The sequence below is a fragment of the Neomonachus schauinslandi genome, chromosome 5 (assembly GCF_002201575.2).
Source record: "Neomonachus schauinslandi chromosome 5, ASM220157v2, whole genome shotgun sequence".
Classification (NCBI taxonomy): Eukaryota; Metazoa; Chordata; class Mammalia; order Carnivora; family Phocidae; genus Neomonachus; species Neomonachus schauinslandi.
Window position 1 is genome coordinate 111635978 of NC_058407.1, and position 21219 is coordinate 111657196.

At 34.7% G+C, this 21219-nt stretch overlaps 1 protein-coding gene across 5 annotated transcripts in view; it reads right to left on the minus strand.

The window, feature by feature from the left end:
• Positions 1 to 799: 799 nt before the first annotated feature.
• Positions 800 to 21219, minus strand: part of WAC (WW domain containing adaptor with coiled-coil) — an 84595-nt gene continuing 64175 nt past the window's right edge. For 2 of the 5 annotated variants that reach the window (XM_044915517.1, XM_044915514.1), the window contains 7 exons: positions 12536 to 12781; positions 11032 to 11154; positions 10001 to 10149; positions 6981 to 7099; positions 5311 to 5497; positions 4163 to 4290; positions 800 to 2251 (listed from right to left, as the gene is read on the minus strand). In XM_044915517.1, the coding sequence (XP_044771452.1) occupies positions 2182 to 2251; positions 4163 to 4290; positions 5311 to 5497; positions 6981 to 7099; positions 10001 to 10149; positions 11032 to 11154; positions 12536 to 12781 (1022 nt within the window). In that variant the 3' untranslated portion in view covers positions 800 to 2181. The remainder of the gene's footprint in view (positions 2252 to 4162; positions 4291 to 5310; positions 5498 to 6980; positions 7100 to 10000; positions 10150 to 11031; positions 11155 to 12535; positions 12782 to 21219) is intronic. The other 3 variants (XM_044915515.1, XM_044915518.1, XM_044915516.1) reach the window with 3 other exon arrangements.

Consider the following 21219-nt stretch of genomic DNA (forward strand, 5'->3'; position numbering starts at 1 on the left):
TCTTCTCCTATATATATGTGAGCAATTCATTTAGGGATGTAAACAATTTTTAAAGCAACGGAATAAGGTGACATAGATCAATAAACTATTAGCAAATAAAATTCAAATTTACCTTAAATCACAAGTTGCCATCTGATCAGGAAACATTTGCCTACTACATCACAAATTGCTCACTTCTTTCCAGGAAAGATACAGGACTCCATCAGTGAGAGTTCTAGCTTAACATTGATCTTTGGAGTTTCATTTACATGCACTAATCAAGCCCAGCAAATGTTAACAATCTTACAGGTATGAACATTTCATGATATGATCTGACATTTGTCTTTTCTTACATTTTAAAAGTATGCTCAAGTTACAATTAAAAAAAAAAAAAAAACCCAGTTTCCAGTATAAGATTTTAATTCCTCTTAATTACACTGGAACATTTTTTGTATTTTAGAAAGTATCATTCATACTATCACTTACATTTTACTTTTTAAAGTTTATTGAAAGGTCTGAGCATTATCATCTATACTTTAAATATGCTTCAAGCACAAGAGCAATTTTGGAATTTTCATATCCAAAAATGCAGTAACATTAACGTCTAACATCACAAAATAAGCCCTTGGTGCTGGCAGTTCTGAAAGCACATAAACACATCTGCTTCAACAGGGAAAAAAAATGTCTAGATCGGGTAAGATTTTGAAATTAAAATTAATTTTCTGCATAAAGAAACCCTTGTGATTTAATACTGGCAGTGTCATGCTAAGGCCATGTGACCAATATTTTAGAAAAGAAAAAAAAAGCCAAGGTAATTTTATAGTAGCAATAGTTTCTTTTTTTATTTTAATATACTTTAGGAAACAATATACAAAGCTGAGCTTTCCCACCATTTCCAGATAACAGAAGGAAGCTCCAATTACACAAATTTAGCGTTTTGTGATGGCTAAGAACAGCAGTCAGCACCAGACTTGAACAGTTAGCTACAACACAAACATCCTTCAAAATGAAATGTCATAATAGCAAGACAGGTTAAACCAGGGTTTATAACAAATGACAACCACTTGGGAAGTGACTTAATCATTCTTGTTGAATTTCATATTTCATTAAATATCTTATACACAATTTCCTGTTAATATGCTTTAAACAAAACCTCCCTTAAGGAATTATTTCAATTAAGTATAAATATTCAACAAGAATAGTTCTGATAAAGAAGTCCCAGGTAGTTCAAATTCTAATATGCATTGACCGAAGGAAAAGAAAAATTAACAAATTTTTGTTTGTTTTAACATGTTTATTACAACAGATACAATTCACATCTGACTAGCTTTGTTTTCTCTTTCCCCTCCCACAACCATGTTCATTGGGCCATTTCCTTATATTTGAGCAATCAATGTACTTTCAGCACACATGCCCAGCAGTACTTTAAGTCCATTCTTACAGGGTGCAAATGGATTTCAATAATTTATACAAACAAGTGGGTTATGCTCAATCACTGCAATTTTAAGCTACTGTACACAGGAATGAAAAGGTTATAGAAAAGTGCCATAGCAACAGTGCCTTAAGAAAGGAGAAAAAGAGGAGCCTTTAAAAAATGGATAAAATCAGATCAAGGATTTCAGAGGGAAATGGAACACACGGGAAATGAAAAACATTTCTCTGCAAAACAAATGGAGAAGCACTGCTCTTGATCAGGTGCAAGTGTGGAAACAGTTTCATAATATTTTGTACACTGCCCATATGGTTCAAAATCGCATCCTTAGACACAGATCGCCTGGCGCTTGCACTGAATTTTTGAAAATGCAAGATTTCTGAATGATAAATTAACCCCCCAAATTTTTTTTTTTAAAAAAGCTAATTTTGCAGACAGGTGTACATGTAAAAGGCTAGGTATTTAGCCACCTCAGCATTGATTAGTTTTGGATGTCTAAGCTCTGTTACACATGGCTTCCCATGGCTTCACTCTACAAAACATATTTACAACGTGAAGAATACATCTACAAGAAATCTACATTTCAAGGGTTTTACAAATCAATCTTGTATCTTTCCCCTGAATTGACTCTCACAGACCCCGTCCCCTTGTCATTTCCTTTGCCCAGCTTAACGGTCCAAAGTCTACTTAAATGCAGCTCAAAAATGTTAAGACTGGGCAATAAGATTTACAGTTTCTGTACGCAAAACCATGTGCAATTATTCACATCTTCACACCATGAAGGAATTCTGATTTTTTAGCTTTTCGAGTTCCTTAATTTGTTGTCTCAAAAACAGTATCCTGAAAAATAAAAGAAGGCATTAGAACTTGTGTGGTTCATATAAATGTTACAGAAAAACCAAACAGAACTTTAACTACAGAAATATCTTAAGATAAAATGAGTAAACTACAGTTAAAACTAAGTAATTAAAAATGGATTAATCTAGGGGCACCTGGGTGGCTCAGTCAGTTAGGTGTCCTGACTCTTGGTTTCGGCTCAGGTCCTGATCTCAGGGTCGTGAGATCAAGCCCCACAGGGGGCTCTTGTGCTCAGCAGGGAGTCTGCTTGAAATTCTCCCCCTCTCTGCCCCCCAAATAAATAATTAAATCTTTAAAAATGAATAAATATGGATTAGCCTAGAGTTAAAATGACCAGTGAATGTATGACGTATTAAAGATTAGGACAACAAAAGTTAGAATGTTTCCTAGTTTTCTAACAATTTCTCAATAATTTGACTATAAAGATTGATTTAAAATGTGGTTTGTTTGCTGTATCAAAGACAGACACACACACACACACAGCAGCAGATATTAAATACGAGACAAACTTATACTGCATATGTTTTCTAGGCCACAACAGAGTAAGCCTAGAATTAACTAGGTGCAAGAGGCTTAATCATATTAAAGAACAATTCTCAATATAAACATAGGCTCAGAAAAAGAGCTGAGTCAAAGTCCAACTGACCTGCATATTTAAAACAAACTAGATTTCCATGAACTTCATAAAACTGTTCCCCTTATGACCTCTCTCTTCTGTAAAGTATATTTACTGCCTGTACCAGTGAATTAGGCATAATCATAAAGTGGCTTGGTATTTACCAGTGTACACTGTGTCAACAGCTGAGGCTGCAAATAATTTCCTAAAAGTCAAATCATCTGTCTTATTAAGCCAAAATGCGGTCAAATTTTATGTATGTTTGAAGTACTTTCAGAGCAATCCTAGAGTAAACAAATCCCAGTTGATATTCACAATGTAACTCCAGACAGTTTAGTAATTGAAAGATTAGGTAAAAACTTACTTTTCCAAGTTTACTATAAATTCCAACTTGGTATTTATTAAATATTTGTGGTTTCATGTTAAGACTAACTCTACTTGTGACCCAGTGACTTAAATAGACAGGATGTGAGAGGCCATTAAAAGTTTGTCCTTGATTTTGTAAGATGCATTTAAAAAGTATCTATACTATTTACTGGGATGTAGATAGCCTTACTTGAGCAGGATACTAGACTAAGAAATGTGAGACAGTAAGAGTTTAGGTGAAAACAATTCAGAAAATAGATATACTTGCTAGACAACTAAATTTCCAAGGGATCTATAGGTGATCCAAAGACAATGTAAATAGTGATTTGAAATTTCAACTCAAACAAGTACACTCAGCAATAGAGGACTATCCTCAATTGAAGAGGAGACCAATTAGTTGCTGTCAACAATTTTTTTAAAGGTTACAGTATACTTAACATACAGTGTTCTAACATTTCACTTTTTAAATATTACTGTACCTTACAGAGTTTTAAGAATAAAGTCTAATGAAGCATTTACCATGCGTTAGAGAACTAAAATCTAGATGCCATTACCATTTACCAGGAATATTAGTTAAATTATAAAAATGCAGTCATAGTGTGGGGTGCCTGGGGTGGCTTAGTCGGTTGAGCATCCGACTCTTGGTTTCGGCTCAGGTCATGATCCTCATGGGTCTTGAGACAGAGCCCCGTGTCAGGCTCCGCACTCAGCGGGGAGTCTGCTTGAAGATTCTCTCCCCCTGCCCCCCACCTCTAAAATAAATACATCTTTTTTGTAATGCAGTTACAGTGTTATGGAACATGACATATCAAAGAGAACTTGAAATTCAGAAATGAAATTTGATTTATATTCTTCAGTCTGATTTAAGATCTATAATGCTAAGACAAAAATTCTGTCCATGAAAAACTTACCTTTGCTCTCGCAAAGTTGCTTGAATTTCACATACTCGGACTAAAGATCTTAAATTTTTTAATTCAGTACAAATTTCTGACATGTGAACACTTCCCATATTATGGGCTTCTTCTCGCAATCTCGATGCCTATAGGTAGATAAAGATCACATAAGTCACAATCACATACAAAAAAACAAACATTAAATTTCTGAGTACAACTTTATACCAAGATTACAGAGTAATTCTTCTCCTTTAAATCCACAAAAATGATAGTGAATCTAAGGGGGAAAATGATTAAAAAAAAAAAAAAAAAAGCAAAAACAAAAAAACCGGTCTCTAATGGTGGAAGGTACTTTTCAAAATTTCCCCCTTCAACTTCTGGAGAAAATAGTATTTCCAATTTCAGTACTGCATAGCACTAGGATAGAAGAACTCATGATTTGTGGTTAATAAAAGGTGCTGAGTCAGCCAGAGTAAAGTTCAGGAGTAACACTGATAAAAGGGCCTTCACTGTAGTCTTGGGTCATAAGATACACACAACATTCTCTCTGTGAATTTAAGAGAAAATTTCAGACAGTAAACCACTAAAAGAGAGAAGAAGCCAATGGCAGTAATTAGAATGTCCAAAGGTCCCTCATTCCAGAGCAAAATTGTTTCCTAACTTCTAGTTGCTAGTCTAGTGGAGAGATATAAGAGTAGTCATATGAAGAAGTTCTATAACTATGAGAGCAGCTGGCTGAGTGGAAAAAGCACACTGGCTTTGAGCCCCATCACTGTTTTAACTGGGTGACCTTGATATGTAATTTATTTGGTCCTAAGGGCCTCATCGGTAAAATGGGAGAACTCATTATCTGTCCTGGTTAACAGTTTTGAGAAGTGGAAAAAATTAAGCACTCAGCACCGTGCTAAATGCTGAGTATTTGATAATGGTAGCTATAACAATAATTATATTAAAATATTTTATGTGAAACCATAAAATATTATCTCATAAATACCTTAAAGTATTTACCAAATATTTTATAGAGTGACTATAAGCAATCTAATTAGAAATTAGTTATTTCAAATGTAGCTTAAATTCAGTGACCTAGATTAGATTTTCTAGAAGTAGAAGTTGTATTTTGTCACTCATCCACAGGTAAAACATCTGCTGTGAATCATGTAACATACCTGCTTCTCTGCATGATCTGCAGGCCATCCTTGAACATGTTTTATGAGATTTTCATTAAAGTGTGCTGCTAGCGTAGGTGTTAATGAACATGTAGGTCGGGCAGATGAATTCTGTGGTACAACGGTTGCATTTGATGCATTACTACTAGAAGTATGATTTGGACCAGGCGATGGACTTCTCTGGCTACTGGAAGAGAAAACAGAATTGAATGTGCCCTATGTTTTAAAAAGTAGGTATCCTAGAAATTGTCAATACCTTCTATTAAATTAAAGATATCCAAATTCCTAAGAAAAATTTGTTATATTAACATCAAATAAACAGAATTTAAAATCCAAAGTGTATTTATATCATGTATTCCTCTAACACACTTTTGGGGGGAAAAGAGCCCTTTTAGTAACACTAATGTCAGTTAAATTTAAACTAATAGTGCTCTCCAAATTCCATAGCAGGACCTGTTGATTTTGTATACCAGAAACACTAGTAAGAATGTAACTAAGAAATGGTCACATTTTAACAGTTGTAGATATAAGGCACAACTGAACAGTCTATCTTAAACACATGTAGATGAGGGGAAAAATCTATTGCCTTTGTTTAACATCAGAATGAAGTATTCAGTCAGAGGGTAGATAATGTGAAGCAAAATACAGGCATTTTATTGGACAGCAATGAATGAGTTTAGTGGCAAAATAAGACCAAAAACATAACACTCTGAGATTGGTTGTCTTCTTCTAAAACTGAATGGTTTGGGCTAGGGTTTGGGATATGGTGGTGAGAACCAAAAATTTAATCACCCAAGTTGATTTCCTACCTGCTTCACCAGACTTGGCTCTGAATGAATTTCAGTTATTTCCAAAAACTAAATCTCCCAAAGGATGAAGAGTTTTCAACACTGAGGATATTTAAAATAATACTGCAGCCTCTAAAGACAATTTAAAAGAAGAATTTCCCAAAAATGTTCTGAGCAATGGCAACATTGCTGGAGTAAGTAGACAGCTTCCCAAGGTGATTATTTTGAAGGGAACAACTCTCATTTGGATGTGTAAGTTCTGAAATGCTTGTTTAGAAAACAACAATAAAAACAACAGTTGAATTATTTTGCCACCTCATAGCAAGAAATAAAAATAGGAAAATCAATCAAATGAAAATCATCTTAAAGTTGTATTTGTTAATTAACAAAGAAACGTGACAACACAATACAGCCCTATCTGACAAGCAATCCACACAGGGGTCAGAGCTGAAGCTATTAGGAAAACCTGACACATACCAGTTGGGAAATATCGGCCTATGTTTTAAATTTAACATTTTTGGCTTCATCAATACACTCAAATCTAAAGCTGCTATGAGGAGGTTAAAAATGAGGTCATTTCCAACAAGTGAAGTATTACAGAATCAGGTGCCCTCTTTGTACAAGTATCACATATCCTATCATATTCTACTAAGTAAAATTCTAAAGAATCACTTTCTTCAAAAATAACCTGGCTTCCCTACTAGAGACAACAACCTACTTATAGATAAGATTTGCCTTTTAAGTCTTTTAATACATAAAACTTAGGCTATCCATGGATTCTTCCAAGATCACGTTCTATTATACATATATTTTTATAATATTCAAACAATGCAGCATGCAATATTAAGGAAAAAAATAATGTTTCAACACATATCAACTTACTTTGAGCGCTGAAGACTTCGAGGAGAGACAGGTTCATGACCTTGCTGCTTGTCAGCAGTTACAGGCTGTTGTGTGGCTGATTGTGAAACCGGTCCTTGCTTAACTACTGGAGTACTAACCTGAAATGTCAAAATCTGGTGAGATAGGCTTCTATCACACAGATAAATACCATGGAAACTAGATAAAAGCACAAGTACTACCAATGAAAAGTCCCTATTATTTCTATTCTTTAATTTATTTTTGCTTTTAATACTTTTTTTTAATTAACATATATTATTTGTTTCAGGGGGACAGGTCTGTGATTCATCAGTCTTAGACAATTCACAGCGCTCACCATAGCACTTTTTTTTTATTCTTTAATTTTTAAGATAACATGAGCTGTCCTAATTGTTTCATAATACAATTAATATTAGTGATACAGACATATTTAATTATGTAAATCATGGTCATTTAAGTTCCCAAATCCACACACACCTCCAAATCTAGCTGGATAATCTTAAACTCTGAAAAATCTAGAGATTTAAAACATTAGAATCAAATGAAGTTCACGTAGTTAGAAGAGAGTCTAGTTTTGAGACTAAGATCTAATTTCTTCATAAAATGGCCCAAGGCCATAAAGATTATTTTCTTAGCAGCAGAACAGCACAAGAAACTACTTCTAATGTTGAGCCCAGTTTTCTTTCCAATACACTAAAATAGCTCTTCTGATTTATTGTTACTTTTATATCTATAAAGACTAATGTTACCACCTCCTAAAAATACAGCTGCTCAAATTTCAACCACATATGCAGAGAATGTATAGACTGGTTATTAGAGAATGAGCTATGGGCCATATAAAATTCAACTGGAGTGGTCTTCAAAGAGATGGTACCCTACAGAGGTGGAACAAGAGGTCCATGATTATCAAGTGGGGATATGTATACTATACATATTTAGATGCCACAGAGAGAGAAAACAAGTAGTTTTAAATATAAGCCCCAAATTAAGGCAGAGAGCCGTAAGTCATATCCTCCAATAGCAGTTTAAAAAAAAAATTTTTTTTTTTTTTTAAAGATTTGAGAGAGAGAGAGAGAGAGAACATTGGGGGGGGGGGGCAGAGAGAAGCAGACTCCCTGCTGAGCTCAATCCCAAGACCCTGAGGTCATAACCTGAGCTGAAGGCAGATGCTTGATCGACTGAGCCACCCAGGCGCCCTTTCGTTTTTTTGTTTTTCATTTTTTTAAATTAATATTCTCCCAAAAAAATCTGGATAGATTTTTTTCTTTTTTTACTTCTGAACATAAAAGAACATGTTCTTTTATAAAGAACATTTTTATAAGGTCTACATCATATTACTGAATGCCCACTTTAAAAAAAAAAAAAACTTGGAAAAATTTTCATGTTAAAAATTTTTAGCCATATTCTTAAGGGATTTTAAATGCTAATTTTATAAATGCTGTAAAACTAACATTGTCACTTCACTTTTAGTCATCATTTATTGTACTCTTAAGATACCACCCTGAGGATGAGTCTTAAGCTCTAGTAATAGGTTTCTATTGCTGAAACTCACATTTTTATTCTTCTCCCATCAAAATGCAAACAATAAGAAACTGTGTAATAAACTAATACGTTTAACACAGAATTAAAAACAAAAGAACAAAAAAACCCAATCCAGATTGACCCTAAAACATGCTTAGGTAAATGACTTAAATAGGGAAGGGATGAGCCAATAGGAAGACCTAAAAGCTGGCCTACCAATTTCAAGTTATGTTTCAATGCATTTTTATTTTAAGGCTTCTGTTTATGATTTTATTTCAATATAAAATTTTTGGCAGGACGCCTGGCTGGCTGAGTAGGTAGAGCATTCATTCGACTCTTGATCTCAGGGTTGTGAGTTCGAGCCCCACACTGAGTAGAGATTGCTTAAAAATAAAATCTTAAAAAAAAAAATTCTTTGGCATAGAAGATTGAAATAGCCCACTTTTTAATTAAAAAGAATATCCTAAACTTACAATTAAGAAAAAAAAAACAATTGCAACTTGCATATACTAACTTCCAAATCTTTTTTAATGTTTTTGCTGGTAGTATACAAAGCAAAGAATAAGTGTAACTGGGATTTGCTCACGAATTTGTGGGCAAGACTCAAATGATGTAGTACAAAATCTGAGTGCAGCATTGTTAAGGTCCTGTTTATAGTCCAATAAGAACAGACCAACAATTTTTAACTGTGCTCTGGGGAGCCATCCATGCAAGATTTTGCTTGGATAAACACAGGTAGCACAGCTTAGTAAAATGGGTTGTGTTCAGGAAGACGGAGGCCTCAAATCCTGAGTCCACCACAAAAACTAGATTTAACTGCAGGCTTCATTTTCTTATCTATCAAATGAAGCAAACAGTAGTTGATTCTCATGATGTGAAGTTAAATACATATAAAGCTCGTAGCACAGAAACGGACTCATTTCTAAAATAAAAGTATGGGAGGAAAAGCCACTGGAAAACCTGTTCTCTCCTATCTTTTAGAGCTAAAAAATTCTACAAATACTAAGACAATTAGTATACCCTTCTTTATCCCACTCTCCATGTCACAAATCCCAAAGCCAGTAAGAGAAAACAATCAGCGTGTAAAAGTAGCACAGATGGTGGGACACCTGGGTGGCTCAGTCGGTTAAGCATCTGACTTTGGCTCAAGTCATGATCTCAGGGTCCTGGGATCAAGCCCCACATCTGGCTCCTGGCTCAGTGGGGAGTCTGCTTGTCCCTCTACCACCCCCCCACCCTGCTCATGCTTTCTCTCCCTCTCGCTCTCAAATAAATATAATCTTTAATAATAATAATAATAAAAAGTGGCAGATGCAATTCCCTCCTCTAGCCCCCCTCAACTTACTAAGAATCTAACCTGCATCTATTCTCACCCATCATTCATTCCACCACTACTACATTCTTGAAAAGGGCTTTTTCTACAATACAGATTCTAAAACATTAAGCTTGTTTTTCCAAAAGTGAGTGCTTTCTTTTCCAAATTTCCCTCAAAGGCAACATACCTTTGGCTGTGATGAAACAGGAGGAGTACTAATCAAAGGTTTGATAGGGACTGTGTTAGTTTGAGGTGTGCTTATTCTTGGAGACACATACGATCTTGGGGATGACGCATCAGAAGTTAAAGACATTGGAGACTGATTAGATGGCTGGGCTGTGAAAAAGTGAAGCAATTAATTTCAAATAACCCAAAACTTCTGTAATATATGTGCAAAAGTCTTTCCATCTCTCCACATGCCGCCTGAACCCCAAAGAGAACACTTATCTGAGCAAGTCAGAATCTGAAATACTCACTGGGGCCACACAGACTAAATGAGCTGTGGATCAGAACCAAGCACACCCAATGTGTGCCTCCCCTAACTCCTTTCTTAGGCTGAAGCAGAAAGGTAAGCCTGAACCTATTCTCATATGGAAGGCATCCTCACCACTTTCATTTCTTTTTTATTCTACATTTAGGCCTTTATCTCCTGTCTCATGACGCTCACCAGAGGGTTGTTGAGTCTTTTTCACTATTATATTTCAATTTTAGAACAAGTGTTCCTGGCTAAGTTTATCAGTTTTCTGAACTGGGGCTGGGGGACAAGTCCAAGTGACCCTTTCATTTCTCCTTTGTTCCCATGTAGGTCTCTTTCCATTGGTTGCTTTCACAGAAAAAGAGGAATAGCTAATTTAAGAAAGAACTTGAGCATTTCTGTATCCTCTGGTCAAAAACCACCAAACATCAAGCCTGAACCAAACTTCAACTCAAAATATATTCAATGTTTCATAAAGATTGAGGACATATCAGTTTATGGAGTAAACTATTTCACTGACAAATTCTGAAGTAAATATATGTATTACAGATTTAATGGCAATACTGCAAGATAAATGTCAATGCTTGCCTCATCTCAAAAAAAAATACTGTAAATACTGGTGTTAAAAAAAAATCAAACATCAAATCATTATAGCTAATCTCTTCAAAGACTAAAAAAAAATTTGCTATGAATCCCCCTCCAAATCAATATATAATTCTAGCAATACCTAAGAAAATCAATACCTTGTGTAGAGAGCTGAGCAGCTTGAGAAATCAAAGAAGTTATGTTGAAAGCAGATGGTCCAGCAGTAAGAAACTTATGAATTATAGACTGCAATGAGGCTTGTGTCACAGCTGCTGTAAGAACTAAAAACATATCTTAAATTAAAATAAAAACACAAGAGGCATATTACAGCATTAGTAACAACTCGAAAACTCAAAAACCCCCCAGGGGAAACTGCAGTGTTTCAAACTAGAACTCTCAAAACAGAAATCTAGAAGATAAGAGTAATAAAATGGCTGAGCAGGGAACCCGATGTGGGGCTCGATCGCAGCACTCTGGGATCATGACCTGAGCCAAAGGCAGATGCCCAATGACTGAGCCACCCAGGCATCCCCTGGAACTTCTGATTATACCTGAAACCTATTCAATGATACCTAAAGGGCTTAGTAGGTTACATGGAACTAACTGGATAAATGGTAGCTATTTCATGCAAATGCTTTATTAGACAAGCTGACCACTCAAACCCTGCAACAACAACCTTTTAAAAACAGACATTAAAAAGCTAGGTAATTTAAGAACATCATGTATTTTCAGAGCACAAGATCTTTTATTATTGACATTTCTTATGCTATCATCTCTTTATAAACTGTTTAAAAGCCCCACTTTCCCTAGTAAAACATGTACCTATCATGTAGGAGAATGGCATAGTTACCTTAAAAGAATAAAATCAAAATGCAGAAAAGTACCAAAAAAAACCCCAGAATTATTGACCAACTAGCCTGAAATAGCTCCATTTTTAAGATAAAGGAAGAACTTAACCACTTAACACTACTGTTAAATATATTATGTGACAATATACACAAGTCAAAATCGACTATTCTAAACAAAATTTTGCAATGCTCTTAGGACTATTTGAATGGCTTGTGAATTAAAACTACATGCACTTTTATTCAGACTTCTTTGAGGTGGCTCCCGTAAGTAATTTAGTAGCATACTGAAAAGCAAAGTTGGAATTAACAATGCAATTAACTAGGAAAAACAAAAATGTTAACCATTATCTCCCATCTCAAATTTTTTTTCAAGTATTCTAAGAAGGAACTACCTGAATTCTTACTTGAGTAATTAGCCTATTTTTAATACTCCAAATAATGATTTACCCATATACAAGAGGTTTTTTGAAATATGCTAGAATTCAAGTGTTTTTATATCGGTTTTGGAAAATGCTCTGTTTTTTAACTTAAAAAAAAAATTTACCATACATATTATGCAAACAGAACAGCTTATTTCCAGTAACTACCAGGTACAAAGCCAAGTCTTAAAAAAATACAGAAAAATCCAAGTATTGCTAACTCAATTACAATACCAAAGGCCTTAAACAATGGGGGATATAAATGTAAAAGAATGAAGCTCAAATGTGAATTTCAAAATGAAACAAAGATCATTCCTAAACTGGGGATTTTACTAATCACAGAATTCTGCACAATACAAATGAATTAAAAAAAACTGTTAACTACGAAAATTTACCTTCATTTATTTTGGATATGTCCACATTAGAATTATTAAGTTGCAGCGTGGCTTGCAAAGCAGGAAGCAGCTGTCTAAGAAGGTTTGGGTCCTGAAGTAATGGAGGTATTGGTGACTGTGGAACAGGAGAAACAGGGACTGCTGAAGCAGATGTTGGAGGTGCAGATGTGGGATTCAGTCCAGAGGCAGAAGATGTGGAAGGAGTTGTGCAAGAATGTGATACAGATTTGTCTCCTGGTGTTGACTCTAAGTAAAAAGGAGGTAACAAGGCTGAAAAAAATTACTCGAATAGAGGAAACTCGAACCAACATCAAAAAGTCAACTTTCATGTGCCAAACACCTAATTCAAGTGACCTCATTTAATTTTACCAAGGTAGCACAGAGGGGGCTCAGTAAATATTTGCCTGATTAGAATAATGAGGTAGGCATTTTTATATCCCAATTTCATAGGTGAGAAAAGTTCTCTGAACAAGAATATGTAACTTGCTTGAAATCACAAAACCTGGTAAAGCAGTGATTCAACCATATTCATGTCTGGTTCTAAAAGTACCATGTTCTGTTTACTAGTAATACTGTTTCAAACACAGTTACGTATTAACTACATGTTCAAATAAGCTTCTATTAGGATAAAGGGACAATACAATTATCTTGGACTTAATTTAAGGTGAAAATGTTTATGACCACAGTAATAACCATCCCAAACATGACAATGGCCTGAAAAGAAATCAGGATTGGCACCATGGTGAGCACCTCCAGAATGGGCTAAGGGGAGTAGATAAATGAGACTATGAATTTTTATACTTAACAACTGAGTTTCCAGATTATATATTTAATTACAAAAGGAAAGTACGTAATCTGAAGCACCTAGCTTTGTTTGTAGCATTTAAAAATTATCAGCACTAAAAAGGATCCTTTTTAAATAGCAACCTCACCCATAATATCCTATACTCAAAAAAAAAAACAAAAAACAAAAAACAAGTATAAAACTTGCATGGAAAATTATCATTATTTGAAAGCTGTCATTGCAAATTATGTATATAGTAGAGTCAATGCAATTGTGATGAAAACCCCAACAGCATTTTTGGCATCATTTGACAAGTTGATTCTATTAACTTATTTGAAAAAGGTTAAGGGCCAGTACAGCCATAAAATTCATGAAGAAAAAGAACACAGCTAGTGAAATGTGTCTTGCCAGTATGAAAACTTGTATTTAAAACAAAACCAATTTAAGGTAGATTAAATGTCTGTATATATGTTTAAAATCTTTACAACTAGTAGACAAAAACAGGAAGGTATCTTTGACATCTAGATGCAGAAAATTACAAAAAGCAAACCAATTACATTCAAAGCATTGATAACCAAAGTACTTTTAAGGAACTTCTATAAATCAGAAAAGACAACCCACACGATAGAAAAATGAACAAAAGACATGAAGTAAAGACATTTCACAGAAGTAAACTGAATGGTTTTAGAAAAAACTAATGACCAATCTCACTGATAATCAGAAAAATGTGAATTTAAATCAACAGGATATCCTTTTACACTCACCAGAATGACAAAAACTTTAAAAATCTGACAATATCAAAAATTGAGAAGGTGTAGCAGGAACTTAACATTTCTGGTGGAGCCTAAATTGATATAACCACATGGCAGAATAATCTGGCATTATCTAAGAAATTTGGAGATGCACACACTTGATGACCCAGTAATTCTCCTTATGTATAATACCCTTAGAGAAACTATGATGTATGTAAATTGGGAGAAACATTCAACAATTTTTATAATACTATGCTTGTTTTTATTTTAGCACAAAACTAAAAAAAATGTCCACCAACAGAAAGATGAACACGAACTGTATTTTCGTACCATGGAATTTTACTAATACAGTAACTTTAATGGAAGAAAAAAGAAACAGAACCTCTGGGTAAAAACATTAAGACTCAACTATTCAAGATGTTCATACATATTCTTACAATGTTGGCCTAAAGACTAAATATGATGAAGATTTGCTAAAGTATCTTTAATTTCTCATATACACCCATTTCTTGAAGATTTTCAAATTCATATATACATTATATAACCCAAATTAAGACTGCTATTATGATGTATAAAAGTTCCAGGCACACTGCATTTGAGTATTACAACACTGCTACCTAATAACTGTAAATCCTCAATTCCAATTCTAAGAACTAAACATTCTTTAGTCTTCACGTCCCCACAGAAGCTGAGAATTACAAGCAAACTTACTAAAAAAGGACTCCTCTATCAGTCTTTTTATACCACCACTGTAATAGTCAAAACAACTAGGGGCAATAGGCCTCTGAAGTAAGGACCTCACAGCTGCTTTAAAATATATTTCATGGCTATGCTGATCAACTATGATCAAAACTTATAAAGTGTAAGACATCTGAATTTTTGGATGGCACGCATTTTAAAGGAGGGTTATTCAGTCTGCTGATACGTTCAACCGTGCGGTTCCGGATTCATAGACAAGTATACAGAAACTTGAATGAAATAAAGATTTTCCCTGCGTAAACCTGTCAGTTACTGCATTTTATGGGGTAACCAGAGACGACAGTAGCAGTATTCTCCAGGATCATATTCCCTAAGGGTCAGCTTAGGGGATATATAGCTTAGGGGCCTTTTTGATTAATGTATAAAATGAAACAAGTTCTGTATTTTTACTTTCTGCATGAACAATCAAATTAGTACTTACATACCTCTGAAATGATCCCTACTCTTTTTGTTACTTTTATTGTTGCTTTCTTCTGTTTTTAATGATAGGAGATGGAGAAGGTGTTAACTGTTTTCAAATGTATTTTGATGCTGCTAAATCTACCCACAGATTTGAAAAATTAGCACAGCTTAAAAACTCTTCAGTGCTGCTTCAATCCAAGAAAAGGAAACACCCCAAAACAGGAAACTAATACTTATCACTATAAAGAAATAAAGTAACAAAAACTAAATATCCTTAACTCCTAGTTCTAATAAGCTTACCTTAAGTTTCTTCTGAAGTTTTGTGAGAGATCACTGAAGAGTAGTATGGAAACCAGTTGGTACTACTTACTACCTATGAGACCCCTGAACAGGTAACCTCTTTATCTAAAGGCCAGAATTTTTCTATTAAAAGGTTTGATTTTGAGTATTAGTTTTCAACAGAATATGTATCAGAATCATCTATAAACAAAACAAAACAGATACTGGCCTCCACTCCTAATGAGCTTGGGAGGTCCAAGCACATGTTGAACTTCTAAGAATTCTATGGGTGATTCTGACATCCCTTGATTTTTGAAAAAACAGATCAGAGAGCTTCCAAGGTTGCTTTTAACATTAAAAACCAAAGGAAACAAAACCAAAACAAAATAAAGCAGCACAGCACAAACATACAGGAGTGAGTGGAATTAAGGATAAGATGCAAGACAGGAAAGTGCTAAACCTTTTTTCCAAGGCAGGTCCTCAGCATACTATTTTCTTACTGAGGTATAACTGACATACATTATTAGTTTCAGGTGTTCAGCACTGTTATCTGTATATACTGTGAAATAATCACCAAACACAGTTACACAATTCTTTTTCTTGTGATGAGAACTTTCAAGATTTTAGTCTCTTAGCAACTTTCAAATATGCAACAGTATTATTAACCACAAAGTTGCCACACTGCACATCACATCCCCATGCTTTATTTTATAACTGGAAGTTTGCACCTTCTAACTTCCTTCACTCATTTCTCCCCAGGCAACCACCAATCTGTGCTCTGTATCTGTAAACCTGGTTTTGTTTTTTAGATTCTTCATGTAAGTATTTCCACACTATTTTAAATAATGGCTCCACTCACCTCATCTCCCTAAAAGACACATCCATACAAATGCCCTTCCAAAGCATGTTACATGTTAAACATTTTACTTATTACTTACCTCAATCTACATGTATAACTGAGAACAACATATTGAGTTTAATAATATAAATATAAGATGCTAAAAGGCAGTCTTAGTTTTACCATTAAAATATTACAAAAGCAAGGTACTGGTTGGGTACCTCTCCTCTGTGTTCTGAGTGCCCTAACACAAATCTATTATATTGCCCAACATCTTCTATTATATAGTTTATTATCTTTCCCTTCTATTAGAACTTGAATTTCTTCAGGAGAGGGATTTTCTTGTATTTACCTCTGTAGCCCTGGTAACAAAATAGGACTTGGCACCTATATGGCATCAACATGTACTTGTTGAATGGGTGCCTGATTCTGCAATAAAGGCCCAGGTTCATGTACATGTGCTCTCCCTCTTAACCTCTAGGTTTAGAACTTAGGATAACGGGGAGGAAAGCCTGAGGTTTCTATCCATAAATAACTGACAAAACAGACAATTAACAGCTTACTTTATGCTATTTTCATAAAGATAACTATATATAGTCTTAGAGATAAATTTAACTTATGTAGGCTTATTTTAAATAATCTTATAAAATACTAAACCTCTCTTTTTTTTAAAAAACACAGAAAGGAAACAGTCATCAAATATACTTTTTTTCTATATAGATATTTAATTTTAATTAACAATTCTATTTACCTGAAACCTTTTGATCTGGAATCTGTTAGGAAGTAAGGCTAATATACTTAACAACGTGCTTATACAAATTTGTATCAAACTAAACATAAACAAAAACTTGGACCTTTGAAAATAGTTAAAGACAGAATTAAATGTACATAAGGGAATAAATGTAGTATTTTGTATTACAAAGCCATTTCTATAGGCTCTTCCACTTTTAAAGAATATCACCCTCCAGTCTCAGTCTTTAAATGCAAACTTTCCCAAGCATTAAAAAACCTAGCTTCCTTTGAGCATTTTTCAGTTTCTTACCTAACCTATTTTAAACTTAAATAAACTAAGTCACTTTCCCATTTGACATTTCTAAGACTTACAGACTTCTAACCAACTCTTTAATATGAGCTTTAAAGTAGGCTATCCTCTGATTTTTTTGTGTATACTCTTTGACAAAACTTCTTTCCCTTTATGCTTGTGAATATGAATTATTCATTTACATTTCCAATGCTTACCAGTAGGGGGCATAACCTACCAGAGACTAAACGTCACATATAAATCAAATAGAAATCTGTTACTATACCTGACTATTTAAGACTTAAAGTAATATTCACCTCTTCTAATTCTAGGCACCCATTCAAAGTATCCAAGAGTATAAACCGAAGTAAAAATCTATTTCTGACCTATATTTTTTTGGTATGCCAAATAATTCCTTTTAGATCTACAATAAGATCTAAAAAGACACTGCACTTAAAAAGTGAAAAGTACTATATTGCATTTCTAATCAATTTCCTCTGATGCTTAGACAGTTGCTGTAATAATATTCAAAGGGACATGTGAACAAAGCTCAAACCACTGATGCAACAAGGGCAGCCTGTTTTGTTCTATTTTGTAGTAGTGGTATTATACTGAAGATGAGGACATGGAGAAGTTACAAAGGAAACAAAGTATTCAAATGTAGTAGGAAAAAAAACTGTAATAAGGTAGCTAGGTGACAGCACCTGGTATATAATCTGCGACTTTCATTTACTTTTGACAATTCATGAATATGTTAAATCATATATACACCCAGAACCTTTACTATGCATTTACAAAGGTACGTAAGTATGGTGCTGATGTAAAATATATTAAGATATATTTTTGCAACTTGCTTTTTGTTCAACCGAGGAAATCTTTATAATAATACATATAAAGGATAAACATATTTTGCAACTCTTAACAGATTTTATTAAAAAGTGATTCCTGCAATAACCAACTTACTCCCACCAATTGTGCTTCCCCATATTCAGCTGGTAATGGTCACTAAGCTCAAGGGTGAAAAATCTTATTTTAATCTTAATTTCCAATATACACTGATAACCTTTCTCTTGAAAATTTTTACCCTGTTAAAATACACGTAACATAAAACCTACCATTTTAACCATTTCTAGGTTTACAACTCAGGGGCATTAAGTATTTACACTTTACTGTGCAAACATCACCACTATCTCTCTCCAAAATTTTTTCGTCTCTCCAAACAAATTCTGTAACCAATTAAACAAGGGCGCTCCTTATCATCCCACTCCCTAAGTAGCCACTATTCTACCTTCTGTCTCTATGAATCTGCCCATTCTAAGTACTGCATATTAAGTGGAATAACATTTGTCCTTTTGTGTCTGGCTTACTTCACTTATACTAAGGTCTTCAAGGTTCACTATGTTGCAGCAACATGTGTCAGAATCTCATTCCTTTTTAAGGCTGAGTAATAACACATTTTATTTATTTATTGTCCATCAGCTGATGGGACACTTGGACTGTTTCCAACTTTGCGCTATTGTAAATAAAACTGGTACAAAGATCAGTGTATTAACACCTGTTTGATTCCCTTTCAATTCTTTTGGTTATATACCTAGGCAAAAAATTGGTCGATCCTATGGTAATTCTAGGTTTCATTTTTTGAGGAACTGCTAAACAGTATTCCATTGGAGCTGCATCACCTTGCACTCTTACAAGCACTGTACAAGGGGTCTAACATCCTCAAAAACCCTTATTTTCACTGCTGTTTTTGTAATAGTCATCCTAAGGATGTGAAATGTTATTTTATTGTAGTTTTGATATGCTTTCCCCGATGTTAAACCCCTTTTCATGTGCTTACTGCCTGGCCTTGGAGAACATGTCTATTCAAGTCCTTTGCAGATTTTTGAACTAGGCTGTTTCACTTAATTGTTTAGTTAGAGGATTTCATATATTTGGATATTAATCCCTTATTAGATACATGATTTACAATTTACTTCCTCCCATTCTGTGGGTTGTCTTTTCACTCTAGAGTGCTCTCTGATGCACAAAAGTTTTAATTTTGATTTTGTTGCCTGTGGTTTTTGTGTCACTTCTAAGAAATCACAACCATATCCAATGTCATAAAAATTTTCACCTGTTTTCGTCGAGAGTTTTATAGTTTTAGCTCCTAAGTTTAGGTCTTTGATTCATTCTAACTTTTGTAACTGTAAACCAAGGCTGGCAATCTTAAATTCCTCTTCTATAAACTGCTTATTCCTATCTGTTGCTCATTTTTCTACTGGATTGTCTTTTTCCTATTGTTTTGATGTATTCTTAATGTATCTATAACATACTGTTACATATGTTACAAGTATGTTCTCCCAATTTGAGATGTGTCTTTCAAACCTTATCTCTGTCCGAGAGTTTTAAATGTCTTACATGTTTAAATCTATCAACATTTTTTTTAAAGGCAAATGCATCTTGGGTCTTGATTTTAAAAGCCCTCCCCTGGGGCGCCTGGGTGGCTCAGTTGGTTAAGCGACTGCCTTCGGCTCAGGTCATGATCCTGGAGTCCCGGGATCGAGTCCCGCATTGGGCTCCCTGCTTAGCAGGGAGTCTGCTTCTCCCTCTGACCTTCCTCCTTCTCATGCTCTCTGTCTCTCATTCTCTCTCAAATAAATAAATAAAATTAAAAAAAAAAAAAAAAGATTATGCTAAAAAGCCCTCCCCTGGGTGCCTGGGTGGCTCAGTTGGTTAAGAGGCTGCCTTCGGCTCAGATCGTGATCCCAGGGTCCTGGGATCGAGTCCCACATCGGGCTCCCTGGAGTCTGCTTTTCCCTTTGCTTCTGCCCCTCCTCCCTGCTCCTGCTTTCTCTCTCTCTCCATCAAATAAATAAATAAATAAGATCTTTAAAAAAAAGCCTTCCCCTACCCCTCAAATTATAAACAGTATTTTCTAATATTCTTTCATCACAGCTATTTCCCGTCTCACTGTTCAAAGTGCCATCTTAGGTTGACTAACATAATTTTAAACTTATTGACTAATAAAACAGACTAAATTCTTCCACTAATGTATTCTGTTATTCAACAAAATTTGAGTCACTAACTCTGTGGGCAGTTTTCCTAATTTCCATGAATACTTAGTAATCTTAAAAATTATTATAAAGCAAAGCAACAGAGGGAGAGCTGAACATGGCCTATTAAAGCTAGTTAATGACCTTCTACATTGGCTTTAAGAGGCTACTGCCTTAATGCATATGAAGTCTTCAGGTTCATTCAAATCTATAGATACCATCAAAATATAAAAGGGAAGTTTATTCCAAGTCATTAACTCACACCTCATGTTAATGAATGACTAATCCCCCCTCCCATTAGATTGAGTGTGGAACTATGTAACCACTAAAATATTTAGATACATGCTAGCCCTCAGAAGATTAGCAAACGTCTGCTGCTTTGGTTATTTTGTTTTACTTTTCAAGTTTATCTATGCTAATAAATCATAACTCTAATAAATTACTACATAAACTTGCATTAATAACTAAGGTCATTAAACTCTTCTGACTCTGGCAGTCATTTGGCCAAAGTAATGGTCTCCTGCCTATTTTGTCATTTCATGAATCTGGAAGGGAGGGCAGAATAGTAACAATTTAGAATGGTCAATGGGGGGATATGGAAAGGCAGAGGCACCTGGATGGCTCAGTCCGTTGAGCTTCCTGACTCTTGGTTTCGGCTCACGTCATGAGATCAAGTCCCTCGTCGGGCTCTGAGATATGTGAAAAGTCTTCTAGAGATTCTCTCTCCCTCCCTCTCCCCCCCACTCATACTCCCTCTCTTGCTCTAGAAAGAAAGAAAGGAAAGAAAGGAAAGAAAGGAAAGAAAGGAAAGAAAGGA